Below are 17,691 nucleotides of genomic sequence, written 5' to 3'. Positions count from 1 at the left end.
TCGGGGTGGCGGCGGAGGGGCCGCTTAGAGCCTCCGCCGGCCCTCTAAAGTGCCGCATGTAAAGCATTCTGGGTATTTTAAGAAATAATGCAGTTCGATAATAAAATCGGAGGGTGTCTGCCTTTGTGACCACAACTTATTCTGCAATTTGATGTTTTTTTAGGTTCTAACTGAAAACAAAAGACCTCAGAGGAGGAAGCAAAGAGTTTTAAAGGTAATCGATGATTGCTTTAATATTTATCCCCTCCCATTTTAAGCAGCGTTTTCTTGTCCTAGCGATTAGGAAACCAAAGGGTTAATTTCTGGGAAGCGGCGCTTTCCAGCTATTCAGGAGATTAGCTAATTTTAAAAGCACAGAACATGTTCTTTTTTTTCCTCTCCCCTCCTCTTTCTCTCCAGCATGTTGTATACATATTTGAATCTTTCTGCACGAGTCTGCAGACCAAAAAGTTTGCCTTCCATTGCATTAAAGATTCACTTTAATTTCCTCTCTTCCTAGTTTCATACTTCCAAAGGGAACAGTCAAATGTTGGTGGGGCTCTTAATATATATATTTTATGGCATCTGAAATTTAATGTGAGAAGTCAACGTTACAATGCAAACCAAATGAACAAAAGTGGACATTATATGCGCACGTTACTGTGGGTTTGGTTTCCTTCTTTCCTTTAAACTTTAGAACACCTCAAGTGAAACGGAAAATTTTGTAAACTTACAACAGCCTTCAGTTTCATGTGGTAACACATTTCTTCCAGATTTCTAAGATGGCTATCTCTCATGATAACAAGAGAGTGGTGTTTCAAATGGAAATGTTTTAGTTTTTATAACAAAATAGAGACTTACTATACTCATGGCTAATGTTTGGGTTTTTTTGTTTTTTTTTTTTTTTTAAAGTAGCAGGTAGCAGATTGATATTGCATCTTTCAGTTAGTCTTTAGAGTGTTTTAAATAGAAGTAAGTCATTAATTCTGTTGTTTCAAACTAACATGTTGGGAGGATGGATGGTGCAAGTAAGATGGATGGTACATGCAAGATGAAGCTAAGGAAAATGAGAACAAATATGTCATTAAACTTGCTTTCTAGAACTATTCTCTTATACCAGCTAAATGTAATGTAAGATAGTTTAGTACTGTTTCAGGACATTAAAGTTTCAGAAGTTATTGGACGTAGTGGATTTGATGCTGAATGTCTGTAGTATAACTTAATTTGAAAACATCCCTTATTGTTTTTGTCTTTGCTGTTACATGTTACTGAAACTTGCTTAAAGGAGTTACAATTTTGTAAGACAAAGCAAAGTTAAAAGTTAAGATTAAGCAAGGAGCAAATAACCTTATTGGACTCGCAAGTATGTCCAACCTCAAGGGTGATCTGTTTTCATGTGGCAGTAGTTGTGCAAACCGCCTTCCCGTATGCTAACAGTAATTGTGATTGTACGACACTAGCAAGTGTGTTGGGTTTTTTTTTTTCTTTCATTAAATAAATCAGTCCATTAAAAAAATCAGAGTTTTTCATTAAGTTGTGGATATGCTTTTAGTTCCTCATTTTGATCACTGCTGCTCTTGTAACATAGCACGTAGAGGTAGTTAAAACTCTAGCATTTGCTCATCCTATGTTTTGTGTGGTTGATAGCAGTGTGGAAAATAAGGACTGTTTATAGATGAGTTACTCAATTTTGTAATGTGTAACTGGTGTATGACACCTGTTCTGTCAGAGTGTGAAAAATATTTTTTTTTTTTTTTTTTGTGGTAGGCAGATATGTTGTATAAGGCATCTGTCTACCGTAGGAGTTCATAGTGGGTCTTCAGATTTTTCTCTTCATTTTTACCACTGTTTCCGATTTGATGGTAGGGCAGGTTGCTATGTAATAGGATGCTGTCGTTCCGTTCCTTTCCTTTCCAAAAAGCCTTCTGAAGAGCCTTATTTTTCCTTGGCTCTTAAATGGAAAGATTTGTCTGTTTTTGTGCGTGCGTAGTATCATACATTAGTCATTGGACTTGTGTTTATTTCTGGTTTGACTTTTCCTTTGCTGAATTGATTCTGCAGTGTTTCCTCTTTGGTTTTCAGTACTCTTCTTTGTATTTTCTAGTATTTGTCTTTGTTTTGTGGTGCTGAAGTGTATTTTGTAAGAGTTTATTCGTGCGCCAAGTAAGGTATGGTACCCCTGAAGGCATCTCATGAAACATCTAGGTTGGGGTTGGTGGGGTTTTCGTTTGGTTTTTTTGCAGGGCAGGAGGGAGGTTGATCATCTTAAATTAGGTTTTGTATCTCTGCAGTAACTTAGAAAAAGCTACATAATTTGCAGACTTCTTTACAAGGGCATTTTTAGAAATACGGTATTCTGGTATATGACTCTCTAACTTGGCTTCTGTTATTGGTAGGACTGCCATGTAAGGTGATATTGTCCTAGCTATTGAATTATAATTTCAGCCTTTCATTTAATACTTGGTTGTGGTTGAGGGCATCTGACCAGTGACGCTTGAAATTTTAAGAGAATATTTCCTCTTTTTTTCCCCTTCGTATTTTGCTTCAAATAGTGTTGTAAACTTTGTTGAAGGAGGATTTGTAGTACTCTTGCAGTAATACATGGAGTTAGTATTTCTCTAATCCTCCTAACTTTTATAGATGCACACTTATTTACTTGGAGGGCTAGTGCACTTTTTAATTGTCCTTCTTAGGACCAATATATCTACGAATTCTTCTGCACAGGGTGAAAATAAACAATGCTTTCCTGTTGAACACAGGTTGGACAGATACAAACATGAAGACTAAAAGTGATAGGTGTTATTATACTGTACCTCTCGCTTACTATTTGTCATTTTCCACACTTGTGTTTTAGTGCTTCTTTCTGGTTATTGTAGGAGTCATTTGGGAAATTCTTCTGTGCCATAAATGCTATGTTAGGTTCTCCATGTTTATTCTGAAAGCACATCTGAAATACTCATTACTTCTAGCAAGCAAATGCTCATTGAAGAAAGAGTCTTTGTGAGCTCATAGTAATGGATACTAAGGAAGGGATATACTCATGGTTTTTCTTACCATTTATATCGTGTGTTTTCCCTGTTTAAGCAGACGATTCTTTAATTTTATTCCTGATAATGGGAAGTCTATATAGAAGGGATTCATACTTAAAAATTAATTCGCCTGCATTTCAAAAGGCGTATTATGCTTCACTTACTATCATTTTCTTTTAGCTACTTAGCAGTGTTCTTACTGCAGTGCAGTGCACCTCTCCTTAATGTTGGGGAAATGTTTTCAGTCACGTGTGAGTTTATTAACACAGAGCTTCGAAGAACGGGACAGTTGAACATGGCATCATATTGTCAGAGAAATCTACAGTTATCAAGTATAGACAGTGGCAGCAGTAAGGAAACCTCCCGTAGATCAAAATCCAGCTGATGAAGAAGGTAGAGTCCGTGGTCTTTCTACTAGGTTCTGTTTAGCCGAGGCTACCATTTGGATAGCTGCAGATGTTTGTTGTGTTGGTGGAGATTAAAAAAAAAAAAAAAAAAAAAAAGATAACAAAAAAACACAGCGCAAAGCTGACCAAGAAAAGAAAGAGAGAGAAAAAAGGGAAGAAACTGTGGGAGAGAGATTCAGAATAATATATGCAGTGCTAAGTGAGTATTATAACTGCATGCTCATTCTTTGTCCTCTGACTGATTCTGTTTGTATGTTTATGCATAAACACTATAATGGTAATCGTGTGCGCCAGAAAGTGTGAATGATGCCTGCTAAACTCTAAAATTTGTTCAGTTTAAGCCAAGCCAAAAGCCAGAGATGACTCAGTATTTAGAACTTCTGGTTTGTTTATAAACATCATATTAGGAACAAGTAAAAGTTTCATTTCCATCAAAGCTACAAATATGCATTTGAGCACTCTCTTAATTTTTCTCCTCCACACATACAAAGCATGGACTTTCTTATAAAATTTTTAAATATAAAGTTGGTTTGGCAGACCTGCTGTTACCCTTTCTACAATGCAGTTTTTAATTTCTTTAAGCAGAAAAACTAAATTACACCTTTTTTCAAGCTCATATGTGTGTTAACAGGAGTTAAGTAACTGCTAATGTTCATCGTAATGCTTTGAGTGAGCATGGATTGAACTGATTTTGAACATTTATTCTGAATTATGGTGTATGTTTTTAGTGCAAAATGTCTGCCAGAATACTTAGCTGGAAGAAATTCAATTTTATTACTTTTTTTTTTTTCCCCTTAAAAGTAAGATATGAGCAAGTCAATGGATGGAATTGCACTGCAGTGGAATTTTACAGAGGAAGAAGACAGAATGGTGTAATACAAGTTGAAAAGGACGTTGTTCAGAAAATACTTATCTTGTTCTTTGTCTTTTTTAAAGGCACATTATCACCTTGGAACGTATTCCTTCAGTAAATACCAATTAAAATTGTTCGAGTACTGGTTGAAAGTGTCTGCCTATTTCTTACGTGCCTTTTTACTCCCTTTTTTTGATAGGGAGAGTTCACTTTTGGTATGTGGGTGGCCTACACAAATTAGTTAGCTTCTACTTAAAAAAAAATAAGTAATTTAGCTGTTAACTTAGTTTTTTTGAAAAAAATCTAGATAACATTTTTTTGGAAGAAATGTTCTTCTAATTTTGACCTTTTTCAAGCTGGATGTGCGTCTGCCTAAGTGGGATTAAAGTTTGTTGCTCTTGATGGGTTCATGCACCTCGCTTGATGTGCGCAGATATGATTTTGGTTGGAATTTAGTAGCACACTTCCACGTGCAGCCTTTCCAGCACTTCCACATGAATGCGCTCGTGTGAACGTATGAAGCACTTCCATATTTTGTTTGTACAGTGCTGCTAAGACTACTCGTGTATGTAGATGTTTTTTGAATGGAGTCCTAACAAAGGCAGCCTTTGTAAATGGTTTGTAAATTATTAATCTTACTCTAGTAGATTTCTAATCCTTAATTTTTCCAGCCACTTTCTGGGGGAGTTGAAGCCTGTGTCTTGTGGACTTTTTCCTGTGGTGCAGGGTGAGCTGTGTAGGATGCGGAGACGCTCGCTGTCCCTTGCTCCCAGAGTTCCTGCAGAACAGTTCCTGTTCTTACTTCAGTGCTGCTCCCTCTCCCATCCATCCGCCACCTTCTCAGGACCCCTGCGCTGCTCACCAAGCAGCACCATGGTGCTACCCTTTGTCCCCACAACCCAACTCCCCAAAATGTTGAGGGGAAAAAAGGGGTGCAGGAGGAGGACAGGGAGGAGTAGCGTTTTCTGTTTTAACTCATTTGTTGCTGTAGCAGAGCAGTTGCGAGGACTGTGGTACTCCTTTTCTTCTCAGGGAATGGTGGAGGCAGAGGCACAGTGAGGCCGGGAAGTGCTGAGTAAGGCCAGGCTGAACCTAGCAATGGTAGTGGTTTTGGAGGGTTTTTTGCACATTCTGAATCGGTATTTATTTGTAGATCTTGACTGTCACTGTGTGTTTTAGTGCAGTGCTGCATCCTCCACTTTAGTGGATTTAGAGGTGGAGTTTCTTAAAAAGGTAGCAAATATGTTTGTGATCAAAAATGTCATAAAATAATCAGTAAAAGTAACGTAGTTTGTGGGAAGGAAGGAAAATGTACGTGTGTAGATGAAAGTCAGATGCATAGGTATATTGATACGTTGTTTAGGTGTTCTTAATGAAGTTACAGCACTCTGAAATAAACACTGGTTTCCTATTCCAGGTATGTGGTTTTGTTGATACTATTTGTATTTACTACTGAATTACGAGCTTTCTTGAATACTTGCATTTGTTGTGTGTAATGTAGGCGCTGAAATAATTGAGATGGCTTTGCAAATTCCAGAAATCTGTTGTCAGTGTTTGCTGTTTGTCTATACGTTTATAGATGGTAATATCTAGAAAATGCTTTGAGAATGAACACTACCTGTTTAGAATCTGGTACTGTATTGCTAAGCAAGTTTGTTTATTGCTTTTAGTAACAGATGTGAGAGAAAACCAGTGAGAAGCCCCAAACTTACTTGAGTGGTGCCAGATTTTCGCTTTTGGGTTTTTTTCTTTCAGCAATGTTATATTAAGGTTTTTATACTTAGTGTAACTGAGTATGAGAAAGTTAATTTAGCAGATACTACTGCAGCAGACTTTCCCAGTGACATTGGGAGGAGCCTTGTCTGTGTAGAGACCAAAAGATTTCATTCCTACTACAATAAATGTGTAATTATAGCATCTCATTTGGGAGGGAAGAAGAATCCATGCATTCTTATAAAGGTATTTTTTTTTAAATGTCAAATACATGAAACTTAACCAGTATCAAGTAAAAAGAAAATGGGAATTACGTATAAGGAACTAACAACAATGACTTTTCATTAACTTACGTAAAATTAGGACACAATATATTTGATTGACCTTGTTGTCCTAACAGCTTTAATATTAAGCCTTTTGGAATATTAGGATTTTTCAAGGCTGACTTAAAATTGAGTGGTTTGTGTCTTGACACTTGACTTGTGACTTCTTTTCTCGATCAGTGTTCTGTTGGTGGTGTCTGTATTACCGTTTAATTGATGCTCTGCAGTAAAATTTGGCTCTACCTTTAATTTTCCTAAAATAAAGGTTTTGCTGAACTTGTGAATAAGAAAAAAAATGCGTGTGTATCTAAAAATGTCAAGCATTTACTTTTGTGACAGATGATCGCTGTCTGAATTCTGCAGTGCAAACACCACTGTCGTTGCAGTGCTGCTTCAGACCAACATTGCTGTTATTCCAGTATCTGAGTGAAAGTTGGTACTCCTGTGAAGAGGAAGTGGAATTTACATACAGCATAAATTCCATTTTGAGCCTTACTTAGAACCACAGGTGTGCTAGCTCTGAGAGAAGAGAAACATTTGCTATTTTTTAGGCTTTTTTCCCCAATAAGAATAAGCAAAACATAGATGCAAAATACTGAACAGTGCTGCAGCCTTGTAGCTTGGTGGCTTAAGTCATCAGCATAACTTTTTCTTTCTTTTATCTGCATTACCTTTAGCTGTTCCTCTGACATACCTGTCACTGATTTTTCTATTGCTAAATAGTGTTAGTTATTCCTTGTAGTCTCGTAGCCCCTCATCAGCTCTAAAACCAGGCTAGACTATACCCGTAATATAGATGTTTAAATTTGAAGACTTGTGTGTGACTTGTTGCAATGTGTATTTGGGACCCATGCTGATACTTCAGAGTGAGGGGAAAACAGGATATACGTGTGTGAGGTCAGCATTGTTAATTTACGGTGTTGTGTGTCCTTAGCAGATCTGGTCTGAGAGCAGCTACCAGCATGCAGCAACTCCTGAATTAAATACTTTGTTGCACAGCAAATGGTTAGGCATCTAAACTGGGTCTTAAATTAAGGCGGTGACTATCTTCCTGATTAGATTATAGGCACCCGAACGTTATGTTGTTACCTTAGCAGTTCAGATCTTTACTGAACTGAAACTGAAGGAAAATTACTAACTTGTGTCAGTTTGGTTCACATATGGTAGTGCCAGGCAAGTTCATTGTGATCACTGATTCTTGTCCTGAGAGGTCTTGCAGACTGTATCGATTTATTGGGATTTATTAGGATTAAGCATCGTGCTTTAAAAATACCTCAAGGAACTTATATTTGAAAATTCCTATGGATGAAAAGTATATCAAAACACCTAACAAGGTGCTTAAAAGATTCTTTGCTCTTTCTCTGTCCCACTACAAAAATCTGCACTATAGTTCCAGTCCAGACTTCTCTGGCCTTAACTTAAAGTCATTGAGTCTTGTTATACTTTTGTTTGCTAGAACAAGGAGCCTTCTGTTATCAGCTTTCTCTTCCACATAGCTGCAGTTTGTAGCTTTTCAATTTTCTTTTTTATTTGGTAAATTGCAGAGAGTGAGTAGAGAGTGAACTGGAGGCTTTCACTTCAAGATGTTTCAATTCTTTGTCACTTTCTTGGTGCTCTGAGCCCTCTCCAGCATATCAATGTCTTGCTTGAATTGGGTATGCCAGAACTGGAGTTTTTATTCCACGAGCAGGTGCAAAAGTGCCAAGTACAGGGTAGCCTGTCTTTTCCTAATTATATTGTTGTTCATGCACCCAGGAATCTCACTAACCCTTTGGCCATAAAGTTGCAATAGGAGTTTCTGTAGTTATTGTGAAGTTGATTATTGACCATGTTAATATCTTCCTTAAAGTCATTGCTTTCTAAGATGGAGACCTGCATTTTGTAAATATAGTCCCACGTCTTTGTGGCTAGATACACAACTTCACCTTTAGCTGAACTGAAATGTGTGCTCGCAGCTGGCTTGCCAGTTAGCTTATGAAGTATCATGTCTGATCTTTTCATTATTTGCTATTTTTTTATCAGTATTAATTTCACTGTTCTTTCAGGTCATTGCTAAAGACGTTATGTATAGCTGTGATGTGTTCCCCGGAAGACCCTGTTATGAACACACTGATAATTCTCCATTTATGGTTAAGGGCCAGGCAGTACTTTCTTAATGCTATGGTGATGGTTTCATAAATGAGTAGGACCACAAGAGACATTAGCTAGATGGATAAATTCAAAGACTGAATTTCTTTCATCTGTGTTTGAGTTAAAGCACATTAGGGGAAGGTTGTATTAGGGAATACATATTGCTGCTGATTGTATCATTTGTCTTTTGTGCCTTAATTGAGTGCTGTATTTTCCAGAGCTGCAAGTGTCTCTTTGAGTGCTCGGTTTCAATGTTGAAGACAAATGATTGAGTAATTCAAAACACCAGTAAATAACAAACCCAAAACCCAAACAAAACAAAAACCACCAAGCAAGATGCTTGTTTATGTTTGCTTCTGTGGCAGAAAAAGTACTGTAATGTTTGGGTGGTTTTTTTCTTAACACATCCACTTCTTGGGTGCCCGTGTAGGAGAATGGGGTGTCCTTCACTGTATACTTTTTCTTGCTCCTGTTTGTAGTTTTCACAACCTAGAGCTCATAGTTGACGGAAACAATAATTTGTGTCGTGGCTGAGTGGACCTATTTCCAAGTGGTAATTCAGTAAATACACTTCTCTAGGGGTCACTGTTTGAAGCCAGAATTAGCACCCTGTAGTTTTTGATTTTGTTAATAAGTGCATCCTTTAGAGTCTGATACTGTAGATCTTCCTTGTAAGTGGTCTCACTGAAGTTGTTATACAAGGTGGGCAGGAGAACTTTTCTAGCGGGAAGGCTGCCTGGTGTTAGAAGAGCATGGCGCAGAGGGTATAAATGTAGATAAAATGGAGGTGAAACTGAGAAGGAGAGACCTAGGCTGTAACTTGGAGAATGTTCTTTACTGTTGTGGATATGGATACAAAAAAAAATTACGCTGTCAGCTAGAGCAAATTTTCCGGCTGTTGTAAGATCCAGTGTGAACATGGTACCTGATCTGATACTCAGGTTGATGGCTTTGGGTGGATCTGATACTCGGGTGCAGGGAAGTTGGGAGTGAGGGGGATCCCTCCAGGAAGCCCAGGTGTCCTGAGCGATCTCTCCTGCGTGTCCCAGGTCAGGTTGCTTCCTCTGGTTTTGTGGAACCTCTTGTTCCTCTGAGTTTCTGTATAAACCAGCCTCTCTGCTAAAACTCATCAATCTACATCATTTTACCGAGAGTAGAGGTTATTTGCTTTTATTGCAGTAGCTTCTAAAATACAGAATACCTGTCCTGTTCATCAGTGCCGTCTGTGAACATTGTTCTCCTGAGGAACAAAACTTGTATATGCAGGCTGCATTGTATTAATACAGAGTTGCAATCTGTTTCTCTGCACAGAGACCTATGGAAAATGTGCCTTACCTGAGCTGCTCTAGAAGTGTGGTGTACTAAGAGGCTGTTTTATGTCCGTGGTTGTTACGCAAGTAACAACGTGGTAATTGCTTTGTGCCTCTGGTGAGGTTCATGGGAATATGCTCCAGCTTGTGGCTTGAGCCCTACGCAGCTGCTCTCCTCTCTGTGCCGGTAGCCCTCTCGGAAACCCTGCTCAGGCTGCAGCCTTGGGCAGCAACTTACAGCACATCACTGTTGTCTCTGTTACAGCAGACATGTTTTGTTTTGGGTTGTTTTTTTTTTTTCCTTGGAGTTGTGTGATGCTAAATAGAACTTTATCCTTAAATGTATTATTGTATCTGCATTTATTTTGGAATGCAAAATAACTTTGCTGTACTTAGAAGGTGGCCTATACTTTCCACAGCATCCCGCATTACATTAATCTCTGCTTTAACCAGTGCACAGCTTTCTATATAGCACTCAAGTTAACCAACTGTTTCTCCTCACCTGTGTTCTTCGTCTCCCTGTCCAGTCCCTATCTTGTATCTCCATATCCCTGTATGTTGGTTCTGTACAGTGCAGGTCCTGGATTCCACTGAATTTCTGCATGACCTGGGGAGCAGACGCTAGAGAGTAGGAATAAATGGCATAGGAGTAAATGGCTGCTGGTCAGCTGGCTGGTGCTTTCTTGTCTTTCGGTGAAGCAGTGACATCTGAAAATTGGATCATGAGTAAAACACTCTGTTTGAATGTTAGATGAAGTACATCTGTGTGGGGTTTTTTTTCCAAACAGTTTTTCCTGAAAGAAAACTTCGGTTGCAGTATTTGAGCTCTGAGGAGCTGCCAGCCCTGTGCCAACGTGGAAGGGCACGTGGGGCTGGCTATGTGGCTGCAGACACTGCAGGAGGATCCAAGCTTACCCATTGCACCGCAATGGAAAAGCGATGCAAAGTGCAAGCGATTGTCACCCATTCTTCCCTTTTATGTTGATGAATGTTGGAAGAACTGCCTTTCAAGTCTTCCTGGTTATTGGCACAAGCTAGGAGGTGCAAGTATTTTTTGATCTGTATTCTCATGAGGACCTGGGCAGAATCCTATAGGGAGGGCTAGTTAGGGGGACTTGGCATTGGTTGTCAAGTAACTTGTCACAGCTTACTCATACTGCCATTTTATCAGCACTTGATCTGAGTGAGCATCATTCTGCTTACTGGGAGTAATTGTTTCTGGTTGTGTCCTTTAGTGTACGGTATGTGTTGCTACAACCTATAGGGGTTTGAAACAAGAGACATAAACCTAAGGCCTGCTCTCTGTTGTACAGAAGATACGGAAATATCTTTAGGGTAGCTTTGGCATTGTATTTTGATTGTGAAATGGTGAGTTCTTTGCACTACCTTAGAGGCATCTTGTGTTAAAAGTTTAATATTCAAGTCTGACCCTTTTCGGAATGGTGAAATGATTTGCTATAGCTGGCTTTTCCTGTGTGCTGGAAGCATTAGCTCAGAGTGATTTTTATTTTTTTCTTTTGGGGGGGGGGGGGGGGGGGAGGGGGTGTATATAAGAGATAATGTCTGGTTGAAGTTGAAGTAATACAGCAATGGCTACAGCAGTCTGTACTCCATGATTCCTGTCCTAATGGCACTAACTACTGCAGAGTCTAAGCTCAAACGTGATTTGTTAGTGTTTTATGTCTCCAGATAGAGTAGTGCTTTCCTTAATGAGGAAGAGAGGAAATTACTTGTATTGATCTGGTTTATTTTTCAGCTTTTCATTACACAAGTGTAATAGCTTTAGAAATCAATCGGATTGGACTTACGTGCTTAACTTCCATGAATTTTAAGACTGTTGCTTGGAACTGTGGTATCCTTGTCTGCAGTTTTCACTAGGGTTTTTTTGAGTCCTGATTCAGGACTTAAAGATAGATTGCTCCTAGGTTGTTCAGCTGCAAAAGGTTTTTGCTGAGCTATTACTTTTGGTCTGCCAGGCTTACATTGAGGAGAGGAATTAAATGAGCTCTGCCTCTGTTAGTGTGTCTGCATTTCTTTTTATGTTGGGAAACAATAACTTCACATATTAAACAGAAAAGGCCACTGGAAAGTCTGGTAAGAGAGAAAAGAAACAGATATCTTTTTTTTAGGTTTCATTGCAGTTCAGTAACAGAAGAGAAAAAGCAACATAGTGCTCAAAAGGAAAAGAGTTTGATTTAAAAAAATTGATTTTGTGATAGTGTTTCTTCTTCGTGTGGAAAAATAAAACATGAACCAAATCATGCCAATGATATGATTCATCTGTTTTTTTTTCTTCCTCATTGCATGTGGGTAGCTTCCAGTAATGTTAGTGGAAGTTATGATGTATGAGGAATAACTTTATTTTAAAAGTAATCCCTCTTTACTGCTGGGATCACTGGGGTCTTATGGGGACACAGCACCGCGCCTGTATACCACTAGCAGATTAAGGAATATGCTGAGTGTTCTTGAGCATAACAGTGCTTTTTAGTCAGATTAATGTATTCTGTTGAGGAGCAACATAGTTGAGAGAACTGTGATACATCTCATTGCTCTCAATTGGCAAGACTTAGATTTTTTTTTTTTTTAATATAGTGAGCAAAACCCTCTAAAAATGAAAGGAATACAAAAATGTGTTGTTGTATTGAAAATGTGCAAGTGCTGGGGAACTGTTTTAATCTATTTGCTTCTATCTCCTCAGCCTCCTAATTGTCTAAATAATTTTTAGTAACAATTTTACATGCTTGGGTCAACTTTTGGACTGATAGAGATCTTACACTTTTACTGAAGAAAAGCCTGGCAATGTCATATCCTAGTTCTTTCCAGAGGAAAAATCCAGAGGAGTTCAGGCTCACAGACTGTTAGTCAGCATCTGTGTGTAATGAAAAAGCATTAAATAAGGTATCTTTCTTTCTTTGTGCGATTTCCATAAGTTTGACGTAGCTGCATAGGTGCTGGACATGTTTTTACATAGTATTTCCATGAGAGTTTATGATGCCTCTGGTAATATCTATGGCATGCTATAGATCCCCTGTTTTGTTTTTTATCAATCAGGAATCAGTTGTGAGATGAACACTGGGCTCCAGATGGAGCTGGTTCCGCATGCCTTATTTTGCCTGCAGGTTTCTGGCAATTCCATCTTGATGGTTATGATTAATCATAAATCTATTTTGCATTTGTTCTTCTTAGTTATTTTCTCAGAGAAGTCCATGCTTTATAGTTGGTATGACCACAGAAATATGTCTGATTTAATGCAATGTTTTATATTAAACTGGGTGCTGTTTTCTGGGAAGTGCTAAGATGTACTGTGCCAATGTATGGTTAATTAACCAGTTGTATTGCCTATATCTGATTCAAAAAGCAGTACTGGTTTTCTTGTTAAGTAGGGCTTAAGGCTACAGAATATTTAAATAATTCTTAGATGTTACAATAAGATTAAGTCCTAGCACTGTCTATTGTGACTTAAGAATTAAATTTGAAAGAAAATTTAATAGAAATAGAAATAAAATTTAATTAACGTAATAAAAATTGGATTCCTGCCTTTATTGCTCTTTCTGCCTGAGTTCTTGCCTTAATTTTTTTTTTTAAACTTAAATTGCATAACTCCTTACTTCATAGTCATAACACTGTCTTAAATGAGGCCCATATATGTACTGTTTCCAGGACACAGTATTCTGACTCTGTAGATTTTAACATTGCTTCAACCACGTGAATTGTATAGCATCAGTGAAGATGAAGAATATGTTTAAATATTAGAGTTTATTAAAATACTGATGATGATAGCTTACATGAGAGACTGTTTGGAAACCTGGAAGTTACTGTCTAAATACAGAAGCTAAATACAGTGTTTAGAGGGCAACTTTCAGGTGGTCTAATGTTAATTGGCTTACTATCCATTTCAGTTTAGGTTTTGTTGTTTTTTAAGGACTTGAAACTAAGCCTGAAACCAGCCATTCTTGCTAGAGTGACCAACCAAGTGTTCTATCAATTTATTGGTCTAGCAAAATAGGTACAATTATCCCAAATTACTACTAAACTTTCTGTGGTACAATCCTTTAGATTTCAGTCCTGCTTTGAAATCAAAGGAGACTTTCATCTGCTTATGCAAATTCTTTAAAAATTGAATCCTTAGATGTTATTCTAAATGGTGAAGTCCTTTATCTGTGCATTCATTTCTTTAGTCTACCACCACCATGACATGCACACACTTTCTTCCTCTGTGCCCCCCCCTCCCCCCAACAGTGGAAAAAATAGCTATAAATATGGATAGGGTCTCTAGGCTTCAGGGTTTTTTATGACTTCCTGGTTTTTTTTTCAATGTCTGTGCCTGTGCTTAATTAGGATATTCCTCATATCTGTCCAAGTAGGGTTTAATTGCTATAAATCTTCTGCTTCTTATTTTTAATGTTTTTGACCAGCTGTTACAACAATTTTTTTATTATTATTTTATAGGCAAATTTAGAAAACAAACCAGTAAATGGCCGCAGACCAGAACTCATGGAATGCAGTATTTGTGGTCATGGTGAAAAATACAGGGTGAAAACAAACCAAACAGTACCCATTGAAAATGTGCAGTCTAAGGAGAAAGAAAGAATGACGGGCTTAGAAGCAGAGAAGTGGGCACATAACGAGAAGCCGTCTTTTGGTGTCCATGTCAACGGAGATATCCATGGAACTGTGACAGGCAACGAACACTTGAAAAATGCTGAAGACAGTGGAAGAACAGTCTCTCCCAGTCCGTTAGCTGAGCCAAAAAAATCATTTGCACAAACCATCAAAAATGGCATAAAAACCCTACATTATTCACCACCTGAAGCAGTGAAAAAAGTATCTGTAGAGGAAAGGACAGATTTGACAAGCAACTCCCATATGCAATGGACGAAGGGTACCAATCTGAATAACATAGTAAACACTCTGACGACTGGTGTTGGCTGCATTCACCCAGAAAAACAAGGAAATGTTTTAATGAAAGAGGAAAACTGCACTTGCAGCATCTTTCAGCATTCTGATAAGGCAGTTTTGCAGACGGGTTCCATTTCAGGTCTTCAAGAAAGCTTTTGTTGTCCTCCACTGCCTGAAGAGGAAGTTCAAAGTACCTAATGAAGAGACACAGCATGAAGATTCTTCACTCCAGACGACTTTCTTGTCCCTGATTAAAAACAGAAATTTAACTGTAGAGCAGGTTGTAGCTATTGAAGCTTTAACGCAGTTATCCGAAGCCCCTTTAGAAACAACTTCACCAGCTAAAAGTGAACGTACTGAATGTACAGAAGAAACAACTTCCAACTTGCTCCATAGTTATAAAAGGGATATTCCATCCTCCTTCACATCTTCTGCATTAAAAGAAATCAAAGACACTTACTTACAGAATGAGCAACAGCTCTTGGCTCACTGCGCTCACTCACAGAAGCAGCTCCCTAATAAGGCAGTGTTATACAATGGCCAAAGTTCAATTTCTGAATTCCGTGATAAACCTGCCAATCTGGCTGGTGAGATGTATAAATTACAGTTATCCTCAAGAGATACCAAAACTTTATCTGACTTAACATCTAATGCAAAATCACTTCCAGGATATGCTACCAAGAAAAATTACACTCATGATCCAGTCACACTTGCACGGTATTGCAATGCTTCACGTAATGTCCAGCAAACAAGTAACAACTTGGAAACTCTTGGCCAGTTAGAGCAAAAGCCAACCTGTAACGATCTGAACTTGGAAGCTAGTTCTTTGATTAAAGAAGGCGGAATTCACAGCCAGGATGAAGAGGATGTAGCTACACAACTAACCCAACTTGCAGCGCTAATTGAATCAAACCAGACAAATCCAGAGCAGAAGAATGACATAAAGGCATCGCTGCTTAATCTAATATCGCATGAGAGGCAGCCAAAATATAACCAAGATCTGTTGCAGAAAAAAGAATCTGTGTTTTTTAGGCATAATTATAGTTCCTTACTGTTAAAGCAAAAACAACCAACAAATAAAAAAGGAAGTGCTGTACCATGGAAACCAAGACACAAAAAGAAGCCTCAAGAAGCACGCTATCAACAGAATAATCAAAACCAGCTAGAGCTGTTGTCATGCCAGCATAGCGAGTTACAGGACATTTGGATATCATCAAAACTGCACAAGCTTGGTCAAACAATGCCACAGGACTCCAGAATAGCTCCGTCTGAGAAAAAGTCTCCAAGAACCAAAGTACAGAGAGCACTGAATCAAAATACTTTAGCGTCACAAGAAAAAACTAGATTATTTCTCCCACAAACGCAGATAAAATTCCATAGATGTTTACCTGAGGTATCACAAGAGAAAAAAAAAGACAGGTTGTTTGGTTGTGAAGTGGTGAATGAGCAAATCAAAACTGCAGGCTCCGGTGACCCGCTAGGCATTGATCCACTGAAAAATGAAGTTGTTGCACGTAACCAATATAGCGACCTGTCCTCCCATAATCCTCTGGCTGTTTCACAGTTGAAAACAGCATCCTTATTGAACAGATCAAGTGAAAACCTACAGATGTTTACAGAAAAACTTAATTCTCAGGTACAGCAAACCGCGAATGTCAGTCAAATGCATCCTTTGCCTCAGACTTTTAATCAGTCTAACCTGAGAGCTAACGAAATCCATAGTGAAGACAAAGCCTATATTCAGCAAGGTGCTGTTGAACAACAAGTAGATCCGAAGTCGCAGGTGCTGCCTGTTCCCTGTGGTGGGGCCCAGGTACCAGGTGCTGTTGAAGCTCTCAGGAATATGGAGTGTGCGGGCGAGGTGACCGTTCTGACATCAACCAGTTTGGGTACTGACCACCCACAGAGCACAGGCGACTCAGGGTGTTCTCCTGCAAAAAACACACTCAGCAGTTTCCTTGAATCACCTATGAAGTTTCTTGACACCCCTACAAAAAATTTAATAGATACACCTACAAAAAAAGGACAATCTGAATTGCCAACTTGTGACTGTGTTGGTAAGTCTTTTTGCTCACTTTTACCTGTACCTTTCAGATGGAGGTGCGTTCGTGTTGCTTCCTTTAATGTGAGGAAGTGCACTTGACACTTACTTAGCTGTTGCAAAAGGATCAGTGTTTCATCATTAGGAAGTGGGAGGAAATAATTTTTTCCCTCTCTGTAACTTCTGCCTGGTGTTTTTTGGGCCTGCAAAGCACAACAGAATTGAGTATTTTTGGTATTGCAACTGGCAGGTTTAAATTCTCTACTTAAATTTAAACCCAGGAAGAAAAGGAGTTTTTCTATTTGTTGTTTTGTTGTTGCTGACTTGTGGGCTATGTGAATTTATCTGCAGTATATAAGACTCTGATTTTTATGGTCTAGAACTAGTTTTTGCCTGCGATCGGCTGGGCAAAATTTTCAATTTTCCCACTATATTGTCATTGTTGCCTGAATGCTGTTACACAAGCAGCAGGGCATAGTTGTGGGCAATCTTGTTACTGTCACTGCTAGTTCTGGTGACCAATGTCAGTTTGCTTTGAAGAGTCCATCTCAACAGCTACTAGACACCTCTCATCCCAGAGAGGAGAAGTAAGGTGGGGAGTTTAGGTGAGAAGGTCATGTACGTAATAATTTGCCTTGCAGGATGAGATGTCAGACCAAACTCATTATTGAGGATTTTGCAAGTACAGCTTGATTGATGGTGTTAGATATGCTGTGTTTTCAGACTATCAAAGCGCACAGATGGAAAAAACGAGTCAGAGACTTAACAACAAATTGTACACAGGCAGATTGTTTCATCTTTGCTTTAATGTTCTGAATCAACAGAGTGCTAGTTAACAGAAAACATAACCCAGGCCTCTTATGTAGTGAATGACTATCAGTTAATTTTTTTCTCCCCTCAACTCTCCTTTGTCTAAAATGAATTAATAATGTTTTCCTACCAACAAGGATATTGAAAAGCTTACTTAGTCAATACATGATAGCTCCTGTAATGAAAATTTGTAAAGA

General features: G+C 38.5%; 1 protein-coding gene across 1 annotated transcript in view; it reads left to right on the top strand.

Annotated features, from left to right (window-relative positions):
• Nucleotides 1-17,691, top strand: part of TET1 (tet methylcytosine dioxygenase 1) — a 60,824-nt gene that overhangs the window by 8,157 nt on the left and 34,976 nt on the right. Inside the window, 3 exon segments of the mRNA XM_009893896.1 lie at nt 164-214; nt 14,194-14,825; nt 14,827-16,700. Of these exon segments, the coding sequence (XP_009892198.1) occupies nt 164-214; nt 14,194-14,825; nt 14,827-16,700 (2,557 nt within the window).

The sequence above is a fragment of the Charadrius vociferus genome, unplaced genomic scaffold (assembly GCF_000708025.1).
Source record: "Charadrius vociferus isolate BGI_N301 unplaced genomic scaffold, ASM70802v2 scaffold611, whole genome shotgun sequence".
Classification (NCBI taxonomy): Eukaryota; Metazoa; Chordata; class Aves; order Charadriiformes; family Charadriidae; genus Charadrius; species Charadrius vociferus.
The sequence above is the reverse complement of the archived record's forward strand: the minus strand, read 5'-3'. Positions and strand labels throughout refer to the sequence as shown.